Source organism: Saccostrea cucullata, unplaced genomic scaffold (genome assembly GCF_032062105.1).
Source record: "Saccostrea cucullata isolate Sc308-1 unplaced genomic scaffold, CSIRO_AGI_Scuc_v1 ctg157, whole genome shotgun sequence".
In the NCBI taxonomy this organism is placed as follows: domain Eukaryota; kingdom Metazoa; phylum Mollusca; class Bivalvia; order Ostreida; family Ostreidae; genus Saccostrea; species Saccostrea cuccullata.
The window spans coordinates 459,426-482,720 of record NW_026918429.1 but is presented as its reverse complement, the minus strand read 5'-3'; the positions used below and the strand labels follow the sequence as shown (position 1 = coordinate 482,720).

Genomic DNA, 23,295 nt, shown 5'->3' with positions numbered 1-23,295 from the left:
TGATATATCCCAGTGAACTTGAAATAAAATACACCACAATGTCTGTCACAAGTTTCATATTTGCATGAATGAGTTGCACTAATTAATGTTCGTTGTTAAACACACGTATTGTTCAGAACATCAAAGCTTAGAGGGCTTCTGCTAATAAAAACAAAATACATGTATATGAACTTCAACATAAAAAGCTACGTACTTTAGCCCCGTTTTAAAAGAAATTGGAATTTAGTGTTAAAGAAATCGCGTTAACAGACCAACTCGATCAACTCCTCCAAAACCTCCTAGCTTCCTCTAAATTTACCTAAAGCTTAAGCTGCTTTTCTAAAATTCTTTGGATAATTAATTAGTTATTTTCAAGCAATGTTCTAATTTTAATAACCTATGTTCAATGGTTAAAACGTCTGGGCCATATAAAAAATACTGGAATAGCAATATCTGCCTAAGAGTTGTCTTTCTGTTTATGTATACATGTACCTAGTTACCGTTCTTAGTAGATGGCGCTGTGTCTGTTTTGACGTCAGATAATGATGGCCTTGACAGTCGACCACAGGTATATTATGTAGACAGGTGAAAAAGATGAGTCTTTTGACACTTTCTGAATGTTTTGTGTTACCTGACAACAAAAGATAAATGGTTTGTATGGTAAGCACACTTATGATATATGAAATTGTAGTATTTTTTCATACTTTAGTCTTTAGTGAACAAAATTGACATAAAAGAAATGATGTTGCATTGTTTGTATCCAGAAGTGTTTTTCATTGTAATGGTGTGGTTGATGTTTACACTTGAAGCAAGTTGTACAATGGGTAGTGTGTATTTATATATTTATATATTAATTCTCATTATCTGTGTTTTTGTAGAGCTAGTAATCGATCTACTGTAGAGATCGACAAACATTGATAGTTTTTTATTTGGCCCAAAGAGATGATAATTTATCGTTTTTACGTGATGTGCCCATTAACTAAACATTTTTGTAAGTGTTACAAAGATTATACTATACACAAGCTGGCTTAAATCCAGTAAAACCACTATACATATGACTGCTTGAATTGCACAGTTCAGTATTCTAGCTGCCAAATATTTATGAACGAATGACGACAGCCTTATTTACTTGTATATTTTAACTCATTGAATTGCAGAAGTCTGTAGAACATCAAATTTTTGATAATAACAATAAACCTCACTCTGGTTTGTGTAATATGGCCCTTTGACTTGTTCTGACTGTATATTTTAATAAAAACGACATACTCAATAAACGATGTTGGTGAGTACAAAAAATATTGTACAATTGATAATTTGATTGTGAGTTTGATAATTTTCTGTTCACAAATATCCAAAATCCACCTGAGAATGCAGCGTCCAATTGGAGGCATCGAATTTCCAGTTTTCATAATGGCGTCAATCGGTCATTAAACGAAGTTTTTTGTGGCATGTAAAATATCAAAATTGTAAAAAAAAAAAAATGCCAGATATTTTGGACTATTAGGATGACTGTACAAATGTAGTTATGATTTAAATTCCTATTAATAGCAATTAATCAACGGTTTCTATTGTAATATAATCAGGTCATTGAGTTTATGGCATTTCTTTTAGTCAGACTTGGGCATCCATTCTTCACCCACTGGTCTCCATGCACATATATATATGGACACATTGTTACTCTCTCCTATAAAAACCTAGCTGTCATCTGTGAATATCTTTTTATCCCAGTCTTCGACTCTCAGCAATCTCTTAAATATATGTCACAATACTGTACATACACTGTAGCTTGATAGCTTAACACTTGAAATAGCTTGTTAGCTATTATAATGCAAATTTTAACAGATTTTCTATTTAAAAAAATAAGACAATAAATTGCAATCATGTGAGTGCTAACTTATTTACTATTAGGGGTGGGACGATATACCGATACACCGATACATATCGATATTTTCCTCCAAGATACGGTTTTCGATACAAGCATTCAAATATCGGTACGAAACGATACATGAAAGCCCTATCCAAAAATTGAAAATGAAAGTACCTGTCCTTGGAAAATGGCGGCTTGTACGAGCGAAGAGATGATGTTGATATTGAAATCTCACTTTAGAACTAATAGGTCGTTGGTTAGGGGTAAAATGTTTTCACTTTTAAGCAGCCTCGGAAGATTGGTCGAAAGATTGGACAAGAAAAGTTCAGTATGTAATGCGTGCTATACACAGAAAATATCGTTTCCAGAATATTTGATATTAATATGTTTTACGGTGTGACCGTTGGGGCGAGCGCAGTTTATTTACTATCATAAACCTACACATGTACTGTCTATCATTCACACACCAAAAGAAAGCAAAAAGAATAAAACAAAACAATAAAAAGAAATCATTTCCCAAGCATCGGGATCGAGATATACATTGTACTTCCTCTGGCTTTCCGACGAATCTCAAAATACCCGAAGGGTTATATAGTGACAAACATATATATGACGTAAACCACATAAAAAGTCCTGTTGACTTTGGATTAAAACGCAAACGATAGTTTTATGGCATGGAGATTGCATTAAATCGTTCCTTTCAAGTAAGTTGTTGCTGTGTTTTAGCCACCATGTTGCTATGCACCGCAACATGGTTTCCGAGTTTCACGGAAGCAACCGACATAACTTCGTCAAAATTCGTAAGTTTCCGGTGATGTCATTTGTATCATTTCCGAAGGGCAAGGTGAAGGCCGGTGTTGTGGCATGGGGGTATTTTTTTAAGGCAAAATCATTTCGTTAAGATTTCGGTAAGAAACAATGTTCCTTTAATTTTTTTTTACTATTTTTGATTTATTCGCGCAAAGGACATTGGGTAGTGCAGGAATTCTGGGAATGTTGCACAGAGAAATTTAGCTGACGTATGTACAGATTTCAATCCGAATTTCCTCTGTTCATACACTTTAGTCTATTGAGCTCGCTGCGCTCGCTATTAATTGTTGGTCCATCTTGTACTTTTTTTTGTAATCTCAACTTGGCTACAGACTTTCAGCAATGAATTAATAAAAATGTAAATGTGATCGATGTTTTTTAAATGAATTTTTTGTCAGTGTTCTCTGATAAACTGTAACACAACTATTTGTAAACTTCTGAATAGTAATTTGGTTATAATAGTATGTACATGTATTATTGTTTTTGTAAAGTTTTAGTCAATTAAATTGATGAACTTCAAGTATTAATTTCAAAGCAAACATGACATGATATAGAATAATTTGTTGATTTAATTAATGTCAAGACAAAAAGAAAAGAAATAAAATACTAATTTTTTTGAATAGTTTTATAATTTCTCATAATATCGAGATACGTATTATTCTCATAAACAATATATCAAATACGTATCAATCGCATGATGTGTGTATCGTCCCACCCCTATTTACTATGGACTGGTAAGAAAGTAACTTTGAGTAAAGATATTTTGAGCATGTTGAGCATTGCAGGTGCTTTTGACAAAAGGAAAGGTGTAATTTCTAAAGAGTAACTATATATCACCTTGTGTGTGTGTGTGTGTGTGTGCATCTGGGCTAGACACTTTAAGTCAGGGGTTTCTGATCCGCTACTCTCCCCATAAACCCGTGGCCTATGGTGCTATCAAAACTCAGGATTGTATACATCACATGTTCTCTGATTTTACCACATTGCACCATTGACAAATATGTGTTGTTGTTAAATTGTGATTTTTGTTCCAGAGAATAATGAGCAGATATATTTGAAGTCAGATGGGTCATACATTGTATATTTAAATTTATTATACAGTGTTTCTCATTTCATTTACTGATGAATTATTGGGGTAAAGCTGCAGAATGGTGATGTGTTTTGGTCAAACTGCAAGTGTCTAAGCCAGTTCCAGGTAGCCCAAAGTAGTCAAAACATGTCTTATAATATACTAACTCAGATGATTATTAAGGCCCATGGTCCTTTTGTTTTAAAGATGGTATAGTATATGATAAAAATTGGGATTGAGTATCACACACACCAAAAGAATATGCATGTGTAAATAAAAATCATGTCACTGTTGATTTTATTTTCTATCAAGATTAGCCAGCAAAGAATTACGTATGATATCATGGATGCCATGTATATACATTGTACATTTTACCTCTGGCTTCGTAGCTAATCTCAATATGTCATTCTAAGTACACTGGTGAAAGATATATAATGTATCAAGCACATATATATGGTAAACCACATAAAATGTGGAACACAAGCGTGAAGCTTGAAATAATTTATTAAAACCACAAATCAGTAGAGATATTAATAATTAATATATGTGAATCTTTATGTAATGTATTCTTACATAGTACTTTATTGTTATCTTCCTGAAAAGGCAAAAAAAAAATAGTTTTAGGTTGTTTTCTGATATTTTATATAATGAATGTAGGAGATGCTCTTACACATCTATGAACTTCAAAGCAATGTTGCATAAATTAATGCACTTTCCTAACTGTTTGATTTTGTATCTGAACATTAACAAATAGAAATACATGAATAATTTTAATCTTCATTAAATCAGGTATCGTCGACAAGATATTGCATTACTAGAAAAATTCAAAAATGGAAAAAAACAAAAATAATGAAGAAAAATTAAATAAAAGGCACATCATGCTACCCTGAATAAGTATTTTAACAAATGGTAGTCATTTTTAATTTCTTTCTTGGCTGAAAGAATACAGTGAACAGTCATGGTACATATAAATATAAATATCTTCTTTTATTGATTTGTAAACTCATTTAATGGCCTAAAGAAGCCTAAACATTACACCATGTAATTCTGCTGGGAATATAGTCTATTGATCAAAAAGATATATCTTTTTTGCGTGCTGCAGTCAGTTAAATAAACCATAGCTCTATTATACTGTTCAGCTACATTATCCAGATTTATGCTGTGTTTTACAAAATCTTGTTGCCAACACTACATATATGTACATATATGTACAAAGATTTGCCAAAATTTGAAGAAAGTGTAAATGAAACTTGGTTATTGGGAAAATGGCATGTAAAGTATTCCTGAAAGTGAAAGATTTTATAACGACCTAATCTTTATGTATTTCTGAAAGTGATAGTTACCTACAAATTTTGTTCTCCTTGTCTATTCTCTAATTTCTTGGTGGAAAGTTGAATTATTTTGGGTGGATTATCTTAACTTAAAGGAAAATTAGACAATCTTTTAGTGGTTCTCTGAATTTGATTTTTTAAAAGATTTTTTAAAGTTAAAATATGACATTAAACATGTTAAATATTGTAAAGGGAATACCAAAATAACTACCCCCTTTTCACAGAGCCCAGGGCAGTTAATAGGGATTATATGGTATAATTGAAGAAGATATTAAATTATTCTCATAAACAACAATCAAAATAATCAAAATGTGATAATTTTAGTTCACAGTCCATATTGGACCCTAAAGATACTTTTATCTTTCATGAGTTCACATTAATTTGATTTATCAATTTTTTGTTTAGTGTGAGGATGATGTAGTATATTTGGTTTAATTTGTAAAGTACCTTTAATTGAGTGCACTTTAATAAAATCCCTAATCTGTTTATATTTATTTAAAAAAGAAGATGGACTCCAATATGATAAAGAAATATTTGATGAAAATTTCTTAAAAAGAAAAGGAAAGACTCTTTTCCACGATTTTACTGAACAACCCTCATGTTTTTGTACACTAAGTTCACATTAATTTGATTACACCTGTGTGTAATGATCTTTGGAGCAAATCAAATTATGATTTAAAACTTGAAAGTAAAGTAAAATGGAATCCATGATAAGCACTTTTCATTTAAAGTTTATTTTGAGCTTCTTGTTGACACTGATCCACGGAATAGTTAAAAATCAATATGGAGATCCCCATAACCAATCAGATAAGAAGTAGGACATCCACTTGTCGGAGAGGTAAAATTCTTTATAAGAAGCATATACAAGATTTTAATTACATATATTACTAAGAATGTTGGAATAGAAAACTATATTTTTTTTTATTGCCACTCTGTGAGGTGAAATTTTACATTGTGTACTTTAAATGTTTTAAGTATTGGATTGGTGCTTTTACAGATCGATGTTTACCTTATTTTATCTTTCACTAGAGTTTAGGGGTACACATATTCAAAATTTATCAATTTTTTGTTTAGTTATGAGGAAGTAAGAAAATGCCAACCAAAGGCATTACTTGGAGGAATAGTATATTTGGTTTGATTTGTAAGTACAAAGTAATTGACTTTTTGAATTGATTTTTGATTTTGAAATAATATTATCTAGCTGTATTCATTTAGGATCATACCCTAGCTGTCCTAATGTTTAATAAAATCCCTAATCTGTTTATATTTATTAAAAAAGAAGATGGACTCCAATATGATAAAGAAATATTTGATGAAAATTTCTTAAAAAGAAAAGGAAAGACTCTTTTCCATGATTTTACTGAACAACCCTCATGTACATGCCATTTGGTCATTTAACACTAAGAATGTTAAAATCATAAGAAAAATCTTGAAAGCTAAGGAACAGAGTGATGGATTTCAATCAGTATACCGGGTCTGTACGGTCAATTTTGGGGGAGCGTGGGGTATGTGAGCAAACTTCATAAACTGCACAAGAATTTCGTAAACTTTGCAGGACACAATGTGTAGATCATTTGGCCATACCTTGAATATAGAGATGAACAGTTTGTCAGCACAACTCCTCATAAACCGCTGCACAGAATTTCATCAAACTAATTTAGGACACAATATGTAGATGTGCATATTACCAGGAAATTGCCATCAATTTTTTCCGGGACCTAAAAACTTAGGTATACCTTTTACATAGAGATGAAAAGTTTGTCCCCCCCCCCCCCCCCAATTCCGATGTAGATGTTCATATTATATAAAGATGAACCAACCCCAACCACTTTTTATGTGGATACTGAATAAATGATAGCTGGATCAGCATGCAGTCAAGTATTTATAAATGTTCAAGCATTACATATTTCAAACATACTTAATTGGCATACAATAACCAGAGTATGATAAAGATACTGTGATATACTGATATTAGTGATTTTATTTATTTATATTAATTTCATCTGTTATTATGTTTTACCATAAAAAGTATTATAGTGTTAGTCATGATTTTGTAACATATAGATTTAAAAACATTCAAATTTAGAGAACACTCTGTTTTGTTTCAGCTTTTCAAATTTTGATTATGCCTTAAGAGTGCCGATTTAATTGAATTGAGCCATGGAAATGTTTTATATATATTACGTACATGTATATTATTCAAATGCCTTCCTGAAATCAATGGTAACATATGAGAGATTTCTTTCCTCCATAATCCTGCGTAGTTCTTTTACATCGTGACGCAGAGATATTCATTAATTAAAGTAAATGTTTTGTGTATATGTGAGTAGAAGTCACAGCAATGTCATTATTCTATAATTAGTTTCATTGAGAACAAGATGCTTTCATGAAGATTCTACGTCTACCCAATGACACAATCGTCACATTTACGCAATTCCATATTTTCAGCTCCCTCTGTAAAATTAATTAAATTCTAAATTCTCATCTGCTTGTCTGAATAGAAATAAAATATTGTTAGATATAAGACATATTTTTTCAAATTTGATTTAATTAAGCATATATTTTCCAATGGACAGATGTTGAGATGACATGCACACTGGAGTAAACAGCATGCCTTTGACACAGATTGCTGTGCACCCTTCAGACAATGTACCCCCATCAGGGAAACAGACCAAAAAGCCCCAGCCTACACCAACAAAAAAGAAGGATTCCACTAAGGTTAGTCTTTCCTTTTTATTAAGAGCCTAACAACAAACTACAGGAGATGTCAACACACAGTGTTCATCTCTTTATTTAGCTCACCTGAGCCAAAGGCGTGAGAGATTTTCTGATCAAAATTTGCCCATGTTCTGTCGTTGTTGGTAGCATCATAAACTTTTCACACTTTCATTTGCTTCTCCAGAACCACTGGACCAATTTCAACCAAACTTGCCACAAAACATTCTTTGATAAAAGCTGGAAGGTTAATTTTGTGCAAATGAAGGGTCATGCCGCCTACATGGGGAGAAAATTAAGAATTAGGAAAATTTGAATTATCAAATTTTTCATAAATCTTCTCAAAACCCACTGGACCAGAAAAGTTTTAACTTTTTTTTATGCACAAATATCCTCAAGAAGTGTAGATTCAAATTTGATCAAGATACCGTTGGTTTGGAAGGGTCAGGAATTAATATCGCATATGTTGCAGAAAAACATAACCACGTCAAAAGACTTTTGAATTCCAAGAAAACGTAACTTCAAAGAAGAACAGATACACATTTAAGGTAGCACTATTTCCCCCTAGGGATTAATTATCCAGCTTACTCAGGAACATTTTTCAGAGCCAAAATTGTCTTTTAAATGTGATCTGTCAGATAACAGTAATGTCTGCTTGCAATGTTTTGTCATGAAATGTTTCTTTGTAGTAGGAAGTAAAAGTTAAATTAAATTTCGGAACATTAATACTGCTATTTTTTTTTGTACTGAGGAACATTAAAAAATTGGTTCACTTCAGACTGACTGACTTTAAGTAAATGTACATGCATATACATGTATATTAATTTTGTGCTAAAAATTCAAGTCACTCAAAAAATAATGTATGAGGATAAGATGTGATAGTTGTGAGTTTCAATTAGAGTTTATTATGAAAAAAAATAGAATATAGATAAGTTTGAGGACTAATTCTTTCTTAGTCTTGATATTAGGGCAAAATAAAAATCATTCTAATATTTTGACCCTCAATCAGCATATAGCAAAGTGCAGTGCAATTTTGAATGTTTTAATAGAGGAACTGATATCAGCTTTCTTTACCTTGTATTGTACAAACTGAACTTCTTCCTTAGATACGGTATAATATACCGGTATATAAGCCTTATTGATTTGTGCATTGTGTCTTTGCCAAAAATGCTTCATAGTTTAACTGATAACCAGAGAGTATGTGAAGACTTTCCTATTCTAAATGTTTGCTGATAAGAGGAGTCCTATATTGGGATAGAGATTTTTTTTTAATAGCATATTTTTGCCCCCCTCCTGAAATAGGTGATTAGGTCTATAGATTGGTGATGTTTGTCCACCACTGTGCATTACAATTTTATTGGTTATTGCAATTAACTTACTTTTCAGAGACATATTCATAGTACATGTATAATATGTTCCTAAATCCTTATTAGGGGTTAATATTTGGGGGGTAGGGGGAGGGGGGTTACCTAAAATAAATGCATATAGGTATGATATTGTGGGTATGACTTTCTGAAAATTTTGAACCAGTAGATTTTTGTCATCTTCAGCTGTGAACAACATAATTATCTGCAGCATTATCAGCCAATATCATTATGCTTGCCATCCTCCTTCAGGTAAAAATCTTATCATGTCTATTTCTGTTTGGAAAGTGAAAAATCTGGTCATAATGACATTCATGACATATTAACTATGAATACATCTACCGGGTATATTGTATAAATATAGTGTTCAGAAAATTATTTTTTATTGAAAAGAAGATTTTACTTTCAAAATTTAGAAATTTAAATGGTTTAAGGACATTGCATTAATATTTCATTGTTTGATAATAACCTTAATTAATTAAGTGTCTATTATTTAAAATTATGGAAGTCCTTTCAGAATTAATCAACTGTACATTGCTGCACGGTTATAAAAGAATTCAGAAGTTTGTGCTAATTAATTTGAAAGTACAGTGTATTCCAATCTTAGTTTTAAATTTATTTTTGATCTCCAGACCTCGCATTATATCTTCGATCACTTTATTTTATCTACTGAAAGTCGTTTTCCAAACGACTTTCAGTTAATCCTGTATACAGGGAAATTTTCGCCTCACTCACAGATGGGTGAATTTAAAACAGAGCAAATTCAAAGAATACAGTAGAATGTCTTTAACAAAACTGTGACTGGGCGAAATTAAAACAGGTCAAAATTGTTTTCAAGTGTGAATTGGAGAAAATAACACGGGGCAAAAGTAACCCTTAGTACAGTAATGTTCTGATTTGTCATCCCTTATATAAACCTTTGTTTTCCCTTTCTGACTAGCAGAAAGATGTTTTAAACAGCCATTTGATTCTACAAATATTTTTTTCCACTGTTGGTGCAGAAATCTCATTGGTTTTCTGAGTATACCTGAAAGTAAGATTTACCTATAATGCTGCAGACATGTTGTTCACACTTGCAGATGACAAAAATCTACCTGTTCAGAAAATTGTGGATATTAGTGATCATATGTTCCATCAGACACTGCAGGGATGGATTTAGCATATCATGATAGTTATTTCACATGAAGAGGATTTACTGAGATAAAAACAATGGGGTTTAAAAGTGCAAAGTATTATGAAACTTTTCAAAATTTTCTCTGAATCACTGTCAGTTCAGGAAAATTAAAATGGCTCTAATTCACCATTCACAGGTAAATATTTATTACAGTACATATACATGTATTTCTGTTGCCCACATAGTTTTTATCTTATAATTAAATGTCAAAGTATTAATTATTATAATCATCTTTTTAGAAAGCTAAATTATTTTGGACTAATTATGTTCACACTGACAATTAACTTTACAAACCACAAGTTGATGGTGATCTTCACTTCCCTAGATTATCATTTCTCTAAAGATGAATTTTCCTCTGGATGAAATATATGGATATAATAAACATTATTCAAGCTCAAAAGCCCATTAAACAATACAAATTTTGAAGCATAGCAAACACAGACCTCAGAGGTGGAATCAGGTGCCATGGAGGAGTAATCATCTCCTGCCAGCTGTTCAAACCTGTTGATTTCATTTTTAGCTCTAGACTAATGGTCAGAGACCAAAAAAGCTTTAAATGTGCAGTAATAAAATGTCCTTGCAGATGAAGATTCATATTTCATTCAAAGTTTTCCAATCCACTGTAAAGCACTTTTAAAAAGGATGCATATGATGATACGAAATGAGAAATTTTAGCATTTTCTCAATATTTTAGAGATATGATATTTGCATTGTTTAAAATCAAAATAAGTCAAAATATATTTATACTAATCCATACATCCAAACATTTGTTTTTATTTCATGTTCTTAATGACAGTAAGCTTTGGATAACAAATACTTGATTTCTGAATGTTGTAATTAATCTTCACAAGCAGAATATCTGTACAAAGCTTAATTTATGGTAAAAGTGCTGAAATTTATCACAGAAAAAATATTCCATATCATTTTTCACACTTGTGTGTTTCTATGTAAATGAAAAGCCAACACAAAAAATGACATTGATAGCTGTGATCAACAAAGCATTCATTTTACCTGTCAGCTGTGGTCAAGAGTTATAGCACAAATCTGCAAATGTTGGCTAGAAACTTGTATTGACTGGGTAGTTATAATTATCTCAAAGGTAGGGATTTCAGCTTTACTGTTTTTGATGAATATTTTACTTTATTTTAAATTTAAAGTTTACTTAATTTCAAATTTAAAATCACTTTTATGTTTTCAAATTATGTTTACAGTAGTATTTCAAATCACATCAATTTACACTGAATTGTGCAATATTGGATGTTATGTAAATTAAGCATTTAACTTTTCTTGAATTTTAAATATTATTAGAGAACTTTTAAAATGTTACACTATAAAGTTTCTTATGCTTGTGAACTTAAAACGAAAAGTATTAATTTTAACAATTTTGTTTTTCAAATAAGACACGACTGTCAGCTACCTTCTAGCTGTTTGTACCCTGTAATTTTTCTGCACTCTTTTGGCACAATAGTTCGATTATATACATTTTCAGAGAAAAAAATAAGTCAAATTTTAGTCTTCTTTTTGTCATGATGTGTATTACTTATTATGACAAACTAAATGTTGATAAAATTTTTCTGCAATTTCCCCAAATATTTCCAAGGGAGAATTTATCACAGCTATAGGAGTGAAAGAAAGTGGTCATTTTGTTTTGCCACTGTGTGACTGTCTGTAATTGTCACTGTTTTTGCTGTAATTGGAGTGAAATTCATGTGTCACATGATCTATAGCATCATTAAAGGTTTAAAAAAATATAAATATGACTGGGTATTTATTTACTGCTAACATTATAGGTCAAAGTTCAAGGTCAAATGGACTGTAAGACTGGAATTTTTCATGTTTTATGGCATGTGATATTACATGATGGTAAAATTTTCTGTTTGGATAACGTTTTGAGCATCATTAAAGGTTTAAAAAAATATAAATATAAGCACGTGGGTATTTATTTAATAAACATGATAAAATCATTATACAAATTCGTTGCAATGCACAAGTTCAAGCTCTTTCTTAAAAACTCTTAATTTCAATGTAACTCATGTTGCTTGTCGCGGGAAGTGTAGTGTCCTAAAACATTACGGCGGATATTTTTCATGTTTTATGGCAAAACAGTATAACGTTTCGTCCATGATATTAAATTGTAAAATAGCATAGACTTTCCATAGAATAGACTTTTACTCTATATTCTGTATATCAGCACAATGAACAATTTTTAAAAAGTAAGACAGATTCACAGATAATAAGTCAGTAACATGGTATATTACAAAAGCCAAACTGCTCAGCAATATTTATTTGCAAAATATGAAATCCATACCATTCTCAAGATATCGGGTATGAGAGACAGACAGACAGCAAGACACCTAATAAATTGATCTGTAAGTGTTGCTCTGTTTTTCAGATATTAAAACCTCCTTAAGATACTTTTGACTTTCGAAAGAATTTGAGTGTGTACATACATGAACAGATTATTTTTGTGGACAGTTATGATTGTTTGAAGCTATTTTTGGACTGTATTTTGATTGATTTAACTATTGATAATTTTGACAATGCTAGCTACATGTTTTAGTCTTACTTGGTCACTGTTTTATATATGCAGCTATTAATATGGGCAGATGGTAAGACTATGTCTACAAACATAATGAATATTCATTATGCAAACAAACTGTCTTAAAATAAATTTTATAAAAGATTCTGTTGAATTTGATTTCAGCAAAATAGACATTCTAAGCTCCATAATTTTATGATCGATCGGCAAAGGTGTCAGCCCCAATTCCAGTAAAGCAAAAAATCTCAGTTGATATTAAAAAAACTATTTTTTTTTTTTTGAGTGAATCAAACAGTACAGAGAGAGAGAGAGAGAGTAATAAAACTAAATACTCGTACATGTAGTTGCATTTACAAAGTACACCAATAATAATAAAAATTTACATGAAAAAATTTAACATTTCTAAATTTCTTTGGAAATATGATTTAAATGTATCAGCATATTATCTATTTCTGATTGAATTGTCATAAATTAATACATTCCAGTCCTCAATAAAATCTGTTTTGTACACAAATCCTTTTCTCCTAGCTTCTTTGAAGTCCTTTATTTATGAGAGTGTAAACCGTACTTACAGCTCTTGAAATTATTCTGGAACTTATTAACCTATCTTTTCTTTCTATGGGTCACACTTTCATTAAGAGATATTAAGAAGTGGTGATGGAAATATGTTATGTGATTTCTTCTTCCCTTGCCATTGATTTAGAGGACAGATTGACTTGTTTTCAAAATGTAAGGCAATCACAATAAGAAAAAAAATCACTGTTTTAAAGTTTTTTTCTTTAGAGGATATGTAATTTGAGAAATTTTGATTATCATTATGTCAGTTTAAGGCATTAGATTGCATTATATTTATTGTAAGTATAAGTACTTTGTATTTGATTCTAGTATAATTATAATATGTTGAAAAATCTTATTATAAAGTGACTTGAGGATATTAGATTTGTTTAGCTGAATAAGAGCCCTGATTAGTACACTTATTAATAACGTGTACAAACCTGATTAAAGATTTGTATAAAAACATCTTGTGACACGTTGGTACTTATTGAAAGTGGTGAACTAATTCTTACAGGAAGAATTATTAGTAAAATTTACATGGTATGATTGATCAGTGATGATTTTCATGTTGGTTTTAGGTTAATTAATCATAGCTTTTAGAATAATGTATTTTTTGTGAAAAAGGTACTTTGTAGTATTTGTCATGGTTAAACAACCACACATAATTAAGAAATTTTAGAAAGAAATTTATATAAACAAAATATCATTTGTAAGTTCTACATTTATTCTTTGCCTTGGGGACTACTCAGGCCAGCATTTTTTTATTTTTAGGTTTACAAACCCGCCGCTCGAGTTTTTGAATTTTCAGAAAAAAAAATAAAATTGAGAAAAACAGAATTTTTTCTTTCCGATGTCAAATTTGAGTCGGGATCGAGATTTCAAATTTACAAACTCGTACTTCCGGTTTCAAAATATGCATGATGGCGGGTAACGAAGGTAGATTTGTCAAGTCCATAGCAGCACTAAACCTTGGTTTAATGTAAATATTTATTATCGATAGGAGTGCCATTCAAAACGTCTCACTCATTCAGGGAACAAATAAAGTGCTGACAACTTTGTTGCACAATGACATGTTGGTGAGATAATGTATCCGTATTCAAAAGTATCTGTCATCTGTCTGTAAATTAATTTCCTCCCACGGGTTTAAAACTGCCCATGGTAGCTCTTGTCAGAGACATTGTTTAAGTTTCTGTTATAGCTTTCAGTCTTAGCATCATTCTTCAGAAAGGGGTTGCTTATGCTTCAGATGTAATGAATAAAACTATGGGAGAGATTAAGTCCATTTGAGGAAGAAATAAACAATTATAATTTTGCCTAAAGAAACAAAATATTTAAAATATTTAAAAACAAGTATATACAAAATTACAAATATATACAGGCAGGTAGTATCTTTTGTGGCAGCCAGAAAAATTATTTTACACTTAATTGAAAAAAATTCCATCCTACTCCCCAATACTCCCTTTCTGTTTTAAGAAAGGAATTATTATTTTAGGTCTCAAGTATATTTAGAACAATTTCAACACATTCATCTAATACATATTAAAAAATTATATTTAATATGAAGATATATGTATATATATATGTATATTGAAAGAGTTTAAAAAATCCATTTTTTTTTTAAATCTGTATTTTGTCCAACATCACAAGATTTATCATTTAAATCACTGGCCCCAACTGGTAAACAATTAAGGGTTCTATTTCCCCCTTTGTAACCCTTATGTGTCCAGTGGCAAGGAGCCTGTTAGGAGAGCATTAAAAAAGAAGCAAAAATTAATATAGAAAAAGTCGATAATGTATCCAAGAAAAATAATTTTTTTTTTTTTTTATTTCCTCCTCCTACGGGACTTTTTCATTCTGATGTTCGTAAACCTAAAAATAAAAAAATGCTGGCCTCAGCTATTGAACATATCATTTCAACAAATTGAAAGAAATTAAATTGTTGCTTTCTTCTTTGTAGGAAACCCACCATCTAAATTCTCCGACCCCCAAAGTCTCGGATAGATGTGAGACCAGCCTGTCCATGGTGTCCTCGGGGCAGGACTGCTGCCGCATCTGTCAGTGTGAGGTGTGCGAGATAGATGAGGACTCGCCACTCATCGCACCCTGCCTCTGTGATGGAAGCATGAAGTTTGTTCACCAGGAATGTCTTCAGAAATGGATCAAAAGCTCGGACAAGGAATGCTGCGAACTCTGCAAATACGAGTACAAAATGACTTCAAAGGTCAAACCATTCAGAAAGGTGAGTAGATCTTGTTAAAAAAAAAGAGTCAAAAATATGACCCTAAGAGAATATTTGATTTTACAATATATTAAATTTATGTTTGAAGGGAATATTAAATAGCATCCAAACTATTTATTTGGAAGAAAGGGAGCTTCGAGATTAGGAGTTGGCTGTTTTTCTGTTTGACTATGATATCTTAAGTTCTATAAAGTTACTCTTATAATAGAAAAGGTCTAAAAATTAATCACCAACTGAACAGTACTGAAAGTCCAAAAAACATATAACTGTGTAATAGATAGAAGATATTCAATTTTATGTAGTTGGATTTCACTTTTATTCAATAAATAAATCACACTCTTTCACTGTTGAAAATGAACAGATTATATTTTACAATGTTTTTTACAAAGCTGTCAGTCACAGGCATTTAATTTTTTCTGTAATAATTTTTTTCAGCTAAAGTATAATAATATCATACTATGGGTAAAAAATTATTACCAAATCAAGTGCCCGTGATGTCAATACAGTACCGGGTATATTAATTTGAGTAATAATTAAAGTTCAGGGTATCTTATCAAAAACAAAAAAAATATTAATAAACTTGTTAGCGTTGGACTTACAGGGATATTGAATTTATGATCATATAACATAAGCTTGTGATAAATATTACACATTTTATTGCTAGATAAGGCCAAACTTTTTTTATTAGTTGTTTTACGGATCCGCCGACCCCATTTTTCTAAGTTTTGGAAAAAGAATAAAAATTCCATTCCATCCTTTTTTTATAATCGCCGATCGAACTTTACTTCAAACATATTTAAAAAATCCGGAAATGACCGTACATTGTTTGAATTTTACTTAGTTGTGATCAGAATCATGTAAACGCTTCCACTATTGACCCTCTTTTAAAGAACTGCAAGCGTTTTATAGTCAGAGATGAAATAAGTATGACGGCCATGTGAAACATTTTAGGTTTTTCAGAACAGAATATAAATGTTTTAAGGACAGTAGTAAATGTTTAAATGTATGACGGTTTTTATGAGCTGATCAGGCTGGTGATTATTCTATATATGATGTTATCTGATCAGCGAATGGAGTGTGGTGGTTGAGGAAATTACAGCCAAAACCAACGAAGCTGATGTCGTCACTTGCACTCCATCCGACACCCAAATCTTTTCTTTGAGGGTTTGGCGAAGTTTTAAACAGTTATATCTAATGGTTAGTTAACAGTTCATATATTATTTATGGCATTTTTAAAAGCAAAAAATCTGCAAGACGTGTTGTCAATTGTTAAAGCGTCAGAGAAACAAAAGACTTTTTTGTCATTGTACAGGTATGAATCTATCAAATGTTTCTTAAAGTTTTAAATTTTAGATTTGGAAAAAGAACTGACTCATCAGGATGTTCTAAGACAAAAAATGTTTGTATGAGAGTCATAGGAATGTGAAACCCTATGAAGATGACTTATCATTCTAGTAAGTTTATTTGTGTCCATTGATTGTGCACTGAATTTTAGTTTTCTACTGTTTAATACTGTTTAAGAAAAGGTATTATCTGAATTTGATTAAACTTTTATTATTTTACAGGGGGTTGTGTAAAATTTGCTGAAGTGTGTTTTTCTGTGGCAATGTGGAGGTAGCAGTAAGAGGACACCCGTATCCAGTCATAGACATACACAGAAAAGTTTAGCATTGTTCACATAATATGTCTCTCTGCTCTGAGAATCGTTCTCTTTTAGTGAGGAATGCCAAGAAAGACATTACTGCGCAATGTTCTGAGGTTGATTTCCCCAACTGCTTTGATATGCTGCATATTAAAAGTTTTGAACATTTAACACTTCTTCTTCTTCTTTTTTTTTTTTTTTTTTTTTTTTTTGTAGCCACCCAATGGACATTTTCCAAAAAAAAAATCCGTAAAACAACTAATAAAAAAAAATGGCCTAAAACAAAAAAAAAAACTAATAGTTTTATGGTTTTCTAACAATACTTTATATAATATATTGCCAATCTCCTAAGCAGAGTTCATTCCTCTGACACCTCTGCAATGGGCTCGCATCAAGATTTTTGATATATTATTAAAGTAAAAAAATGATATTCAAAAAATTCAATTTGACCAAATAGTTCTAGATCTACTAAATAAATATCTACCTTAATGAATTATTATAAAGAATAAAACATGCACTATTTCTGACATGCTTATCACTGTGAGAAGCCAGCCAGTGACCGAGTTGAATGTAAGAGCCAACAATAGAGAAAGATATATTGCATGAAATTCAAAGTTGAAATGCTGTAGTTAAACAGAAAGGGTCAGTAACCGCAGAGTATACTGAAAAATCAATGTTTATTGTAATGAGATCAAAAGAGCTAAGTCATGATTCAAGATAAGTATTTTTCACTTTTCTAAAAATAAACATGTGACATTTGAGATAAAAGCAGGATAATTTTTTTTACATTGATACATAATAAACATAGTACAAAAAAGATAATATCTTCTCATTCAAAGACCTGTATTAACCTGTAGATATTGGTTTGTCTTTCTCTTATTTCTGAGATTATACCCACAATTGTAACAAACTTCTTATCTCTTCACTTAGAATCATAATGACTGAACATGACTTCAGAAAATCTTACATGGGGGGATGGTAATTGCCATATCTAACTCTAGTTTGGAAAATTGGAGAATAAATATTATTTTTTCATATGTTCATTGTCTTGATGGATCATATAACTCTTATGGAAAAAAAGTTATCTGATCACTCAATGATGTGTATGTCGATCACATATATGGCTTGGTTGTTAGAAATTTAATAGAAATTAGAAATACAGTACATTAGGCAAAAAAAATTAATAAATAGTTTCTCGGGCCAAAAAATTAAAAATTCAATGCGGCAGCAGTTTTTTTTTCTTTCTTTTTTAGCTCACCTGAGCCGAAGGCTCAAGTGAGCTTTTCTGATCACATTTTGTCCGTCGTCCATCTGTCTGTCTGTCTGTCTGTAAACTTTTCACATTTTCGACTTCTTCTTAAGAACCACTGGGCCAATTTTGACCAAACTTGGTACAAAGCATCCTTCAGTGAAGGGGAATTTAAATTGTTAAAATGAAGGGCCAAGTCCCTTCATAAGGGGAGATAATCAAGAAAAGACAAAAATAGGGTGGGGTCATTAAAAAATCTTCTTCTCAAGAACCACTGGGTCAGAAAAGCTGAAACTTATGTGAAAGCATCCTGGGGTAGTGTAGATTCTAAATTCTTAAAATCATGACCCCTGGGTGTTGGGCGGGGCCACAATGGGGAATCAAAGTTTTACATAGAAATATATAGGAAAAAATCTTTGAAAATCTTTTTCTCAAGAACCACTGGGCCAGAAAAGCTGAAACTTATGTGGAAGCATCCTGGGATATTGTAGATTCTAAATTGTTAAAATCATGACCCCTGGGGGTTGGGCGGGGCCACATTGGGGAATCAAAGTTTTACATAGAAATATATGGGAAAAATCTTTGAAAATCTTCTTCTCAAGAACCACTGGACCAGAAAAGCTGAAACTTATGTGGAAGCATCCTGGGGTAGTGTAGATTCTAAATTGTTAAAATCATGACCCCCGGGGGTAGGGCGGGGCCACAATGGGGAATCAAAGTCTAACATAGAAATATATGGGAAAAATCTTTGAAAATTTTCTACTCAAGAACCACTGGGCCAGAAAAGCTGAAACTTAAGTGGAAGCATCCTAGGGTAGTGTAGATTCTAAATTGTTAAAATCATTACCCCCGGTGGTTGGTCAGGGCCACAATGGGGAATCAAAGTTTTACAATGGGGAATCAAAGCATCCTATGGTAGTGTAGATTTCAAATTGTCTTAATTAGGCCAGCATTTTTTTATTTTTAGGTGTAGGATGTTGTCACAATTTGTATATTAATTTTTGCTTCTTTTTTAATGCTCTCCTAAAGGCTCCTTGCCACTGGACACATAAGGGTTACAAAGGGGGAAATAGAACCCTTAATTGTTTACCAGTTGGGGCCAGTGATTTAAATGATAAATCTTGTGATGTTGGACAAAATACAGATTTAAAAAAAAAATGGATTTTTTAAACTCTTTCAATATACATATATATATACATATATCTTCATATGTATTAGATGAATGTGTTGAAATTGTTCTAAATATACTTGAGACCTAAAATAATAATTCCTTTCTTAAAACAGAAAGCAATTAAGTGTAAAATAATTTTTCTGGCTGCCATACTACCTGCCTGTATATATTTGTAATTTTGTATATACCTTTAGGCAAAATTATAATTGTTTATTTTTTCAAATGTTTCTCTCCCATAGTTTTATTTTTTGAAGCATAAGGTTGCTTATATAACAGAAACTTATGTCTACAGAGCTACCATGGGCAGTTTTAAACCCGTTTAATTTACAACAGATGACAGATATTTTGAATACGGATACATTATCTCACCAACATGTCATTGTGCAACAAAGTTGTCAGCACTTTATTTGTTCAGTGAGACGTTTTGAATGGCACTCCTATCGATAATAAATATTTACATTAAACCAAGGTTTAGTGCTGCTATGGACTTGACAAATCTACCTTCGTTACCCGCCATCATGCATATTTTGAAACCGGAAGTACGAGTTTGTAAATTTGAAATCTTCATCGGAAAGAAAAAATTCTGTTTTTCTCAATTTTATTTTTTTTCTGAAAATTCAAAAACTCGAGCGGCGGGTTTGTAAACCTAAAAATAAAAAAATGCTGGCCTTATGATCAGTGGTGTAGGATGTTGTCACAATTTGTATAACAAGTGGGAAATCTGGTAAAGAACGGAATGGTCAAAGCTTCTCAGGTGAGCGATGTGGCCCATGGGCCTCTTGTTTTTTTTTTGTTTTGTTTTTTTTTTGAAGCAGCTAGGTTTTATACCTTATTTAAGCCATTTGTTCAATCAAATGATAATAACTACTAATTCTTAAATTTTGTTCTCTGAAATTAGTTATAACATGTATTCAACTTTAAATAATGTTATTCTAAACTTTCATTTAAAAGTTAATTCATTAAATATTGTAAATCTAGAAGAAATATATTGTTTTTCTAATAAAAACGTCTATCTTAGCAATTATGAAAAGGGGAATAACTCAATTTTCTTTTTCAACTTGGAAAACTAGAAAATTGAGTTATTTCCCTTTCCAGTACAATGAAATTGATCAATGCGGTCGTTTTTGAACTGATGCGGTGGTGCCTAAGAAACTATTGATTAATTTTTTTTGGCCTTACTAAATTTTTGTGACACCTTATTTGCGAGAGAGTCATTTACTCTTTATTAGCGAGACAAATTTTTAACAAATTGTGGTTATTGCTATGTATAATTTTATGTAATACTATTTTATCCAAAAATGACATTTTTGCATGATAATTTGAAAATAAAATTCTCAGGAATAAAAAATTATTTACAGTAATGTCTGAAGTTCAGTCAATTTTGTTCTGGACCTTGAAACACAAATAGATATTGAGTTATTTCCCTTATCAAAATGTCATTAAAATTTATCAATGCGGCAGTTTTTGACCTGATGCAGTGTGCCTGAGAAACTATTAATTAAATTTCTTTGGCCTAAGGCACATCGTGTAGAAGATGAGAAGTAGCAAAAAGCGATACCATATTGCTTGCATCCTTTCATATTATATCTGGAAAAAATTTCTCAAACTTGAAAAATCTGGTAAATGTGTTTTTTATTTCAGTGGGAAAGACTACAGATGTCTGCTGTAGAGAGACGCAAAATTACCTGTTCTGTGACATTCCATGTGATAGCCATTACCTGTGTCATCTGGTCACTGTACGTCCTGATAGACCGGACAACAGAGGAGGTCGAACAGGGGGCTCTAGACTGGCCCTTCTGGACCAAACTTATTGTAGTGGCCATCGGCTTCACGGGAGGCCTGGTTTTTATGTACGTTCAGTGCAAAATGTATGTAAGACTCTGTCGTAGATGGAAAGCATACAACCGAATGATCACAGTTGAAAATGTCCCTGACGAGGTTAGAATCAAAGCCATCGCTACCTATACGTCACCAGAGAAGGCTAAGATAGCCGAGGAAGAAAGGGAGGGTGGCATTATTAACGAGAGTCTGACCACGGATTCTGAACTGTTGTAGTGTCCCCTGTTATCCAATTAAATATGAGGAACTTCTTTTTTTTTTATTAGATTGTGTTTCTTAAATAATTATTCTCTCTTATCCATTTCTGTTAAACATTCCACTTAAAGAGCATATACTGTAATCTCATACAAAAATAGATTCTGCACCTCCCATACAGTTTGATGTCTTATAATTTGGATGTTACATTAATTTTGCTAATTCAGAATATAAATGAATATTATGAGAGACTTCAAAACTTTTTTTTTTTATTTCTGCAAATATTCCTTGACTCATGAAGTTTTATTTCTTGGATTTGATACATTGTTATTTATTTTGTCAATTATTTTTATCAAAGGTGAAATGTACAGAACAAATGTGATATAATTTAGTGCTTGTATGGTAATTCTTTTATAAAAAATAGTATAAGCTTTTTTTCCAATTCTTATTTCAGTGATTTGCCATGACGAAAGGTTTTTGTTTACATATCATAAAGAGATGGTTCTCTTGTGATTTGTGCTTTTCATTTCCAACATATCAGAATGGGTTTTTTTTCTTTGCATGCTTACTCTGTGCCAAATGTTTTGAATGTAGAAAAGTCATACTCGTTGTTTAATGTTTTTGTGTGAAGTTTTACATAGTTTATATTAATTGTCTTAATTTTATGTTTTATAGAAATAGTAATTTATTGTAAACTCTATATTATTTGCGGTTAATTTATCTTGTGAGTTTTTCTGATATTTATTTTTCGAGTGTCTGGATATTGACTTATTTTTCAAAATTCTAAACACAGTCGTCTTTCAGAATTCAAATGAAATGCCAACTGTTGCTTTTTATTAACAGAATATTAGAATGTAACTATTTTATATAAATAATATGTGAAAAATTTAAAAAGTTTTCAATAAATACAGAGTCAGAAAAGACAAACAGTTGAAAGGTTAATTCATTATATAGATCTAGCATAGATTTAAATCATATTGTGCTTTGAATGGGGACGCAGTAATTGTTTTACATAATAATTATTCATGAAATGTGTGGGAAATTTTTTTTTAAATCTTAAGAACAACTTGACCACCATAAATCAAATAAATGTTGTCATCTCAGATTAATATAGAGACATTTTCATGTTGTGTATTTTAACTTTTGTTGTGGGTATGACTAGTTGTAGGCTAGCTACCAGAACAGCATGCCACAGTTAGTCTAATTACAGGCTACAAAGTTAGAAATTCTGGCAGAAAATCAGCCAAGCCTCCAATATATGTCCAAGTTTGTCGAGTTGAAGCTTGGATGATAGATATAAACCTAACTTAGATGGACCTTGTGGCCTATATCCCTGTTTTTTGTTGCATGTAAAATGTTGAAAAAGTGTGTAAATGTATACTTATTCCTCTACTTTTGCTGTAAGTGAAATAATGCAATGTTATTTACTCCTACTGAGTAAGAAATGAGATAATGTAATGAAGGGCAAGTTTGCTTGAACTTTTGAATTTTTTTTTCAATTCATCAGTACAAATATTTCATGAATTTAAAGTTAAATTTGGTGCTAAAACCATGATC

At 31.4% G+C, this 23,295-nt stretch overlaps 1 protein-coding gene across 2 annotated transcripts; it reads left to right on the top strand.

Annotated features, from left to right (window-relative positions):
- Nucleotides 1–508: 508 nt before the first annotated feature.
- Nucleotides 509–22,524, top strand: LOC134266049 (E3 ubiquitin-protein ligase MARCHF1-like). 2 transcript variants are annotated; one of them, XM_062748291.1, is made up of 5 exons: nt 509–639; nt 6,131–6,197; nt 7,633–7,774; nt 15,361–15,642; nt 21,346–22,524. In XM_062748291.1, the coding sequence occupies exons 3-5, from the start codon at nt 7,646–7,648 to the stop codon at nt 21,757–21,759; spliced, it is 825 nt and encodes a 274-aa protein (XP_062604275.1). In that variant the 5' UTR covers nt 509–639; nt 6,131–6,197; nt 7,633–7,645; the 3' UTR covers nt 21,760–22,524. The 2 variants fall into 2 exon arrangements, with proteins under 2 accessions (XP_062604275.1, XP_062604267.1); XM_062748283.1 differs by lacking the exon at nt 6,131–6,197 and having other exon boundaries at nt 21,346–22,523.
- Nucleotides 22,525–23,295: the final 771 nt, after the last annotated feature.

Coding starts and splice junctions, on each gene's coding strand:
- LOC134266049 (XM_062748291.1), top strand. CDS start 7,646: ATGCACACTGGAGTAAACAGCATGCCTTTGACACAGATTGCTGTGCAC. Junction 7,775..15,360: donor AAAAGAAGGATTCCACTAAG/GTTAGTCTTTCC, acceptor TCTTCTTTGTAG/GAAACCCACCATCTAAATTC. Junction 15,643..21,345: donor AGGTCAAACCATTCAGAAAG/GTGAGTAGATCT, acceptor TTTTTATTTCAG/TGGGAAAGACTACAGATGTC.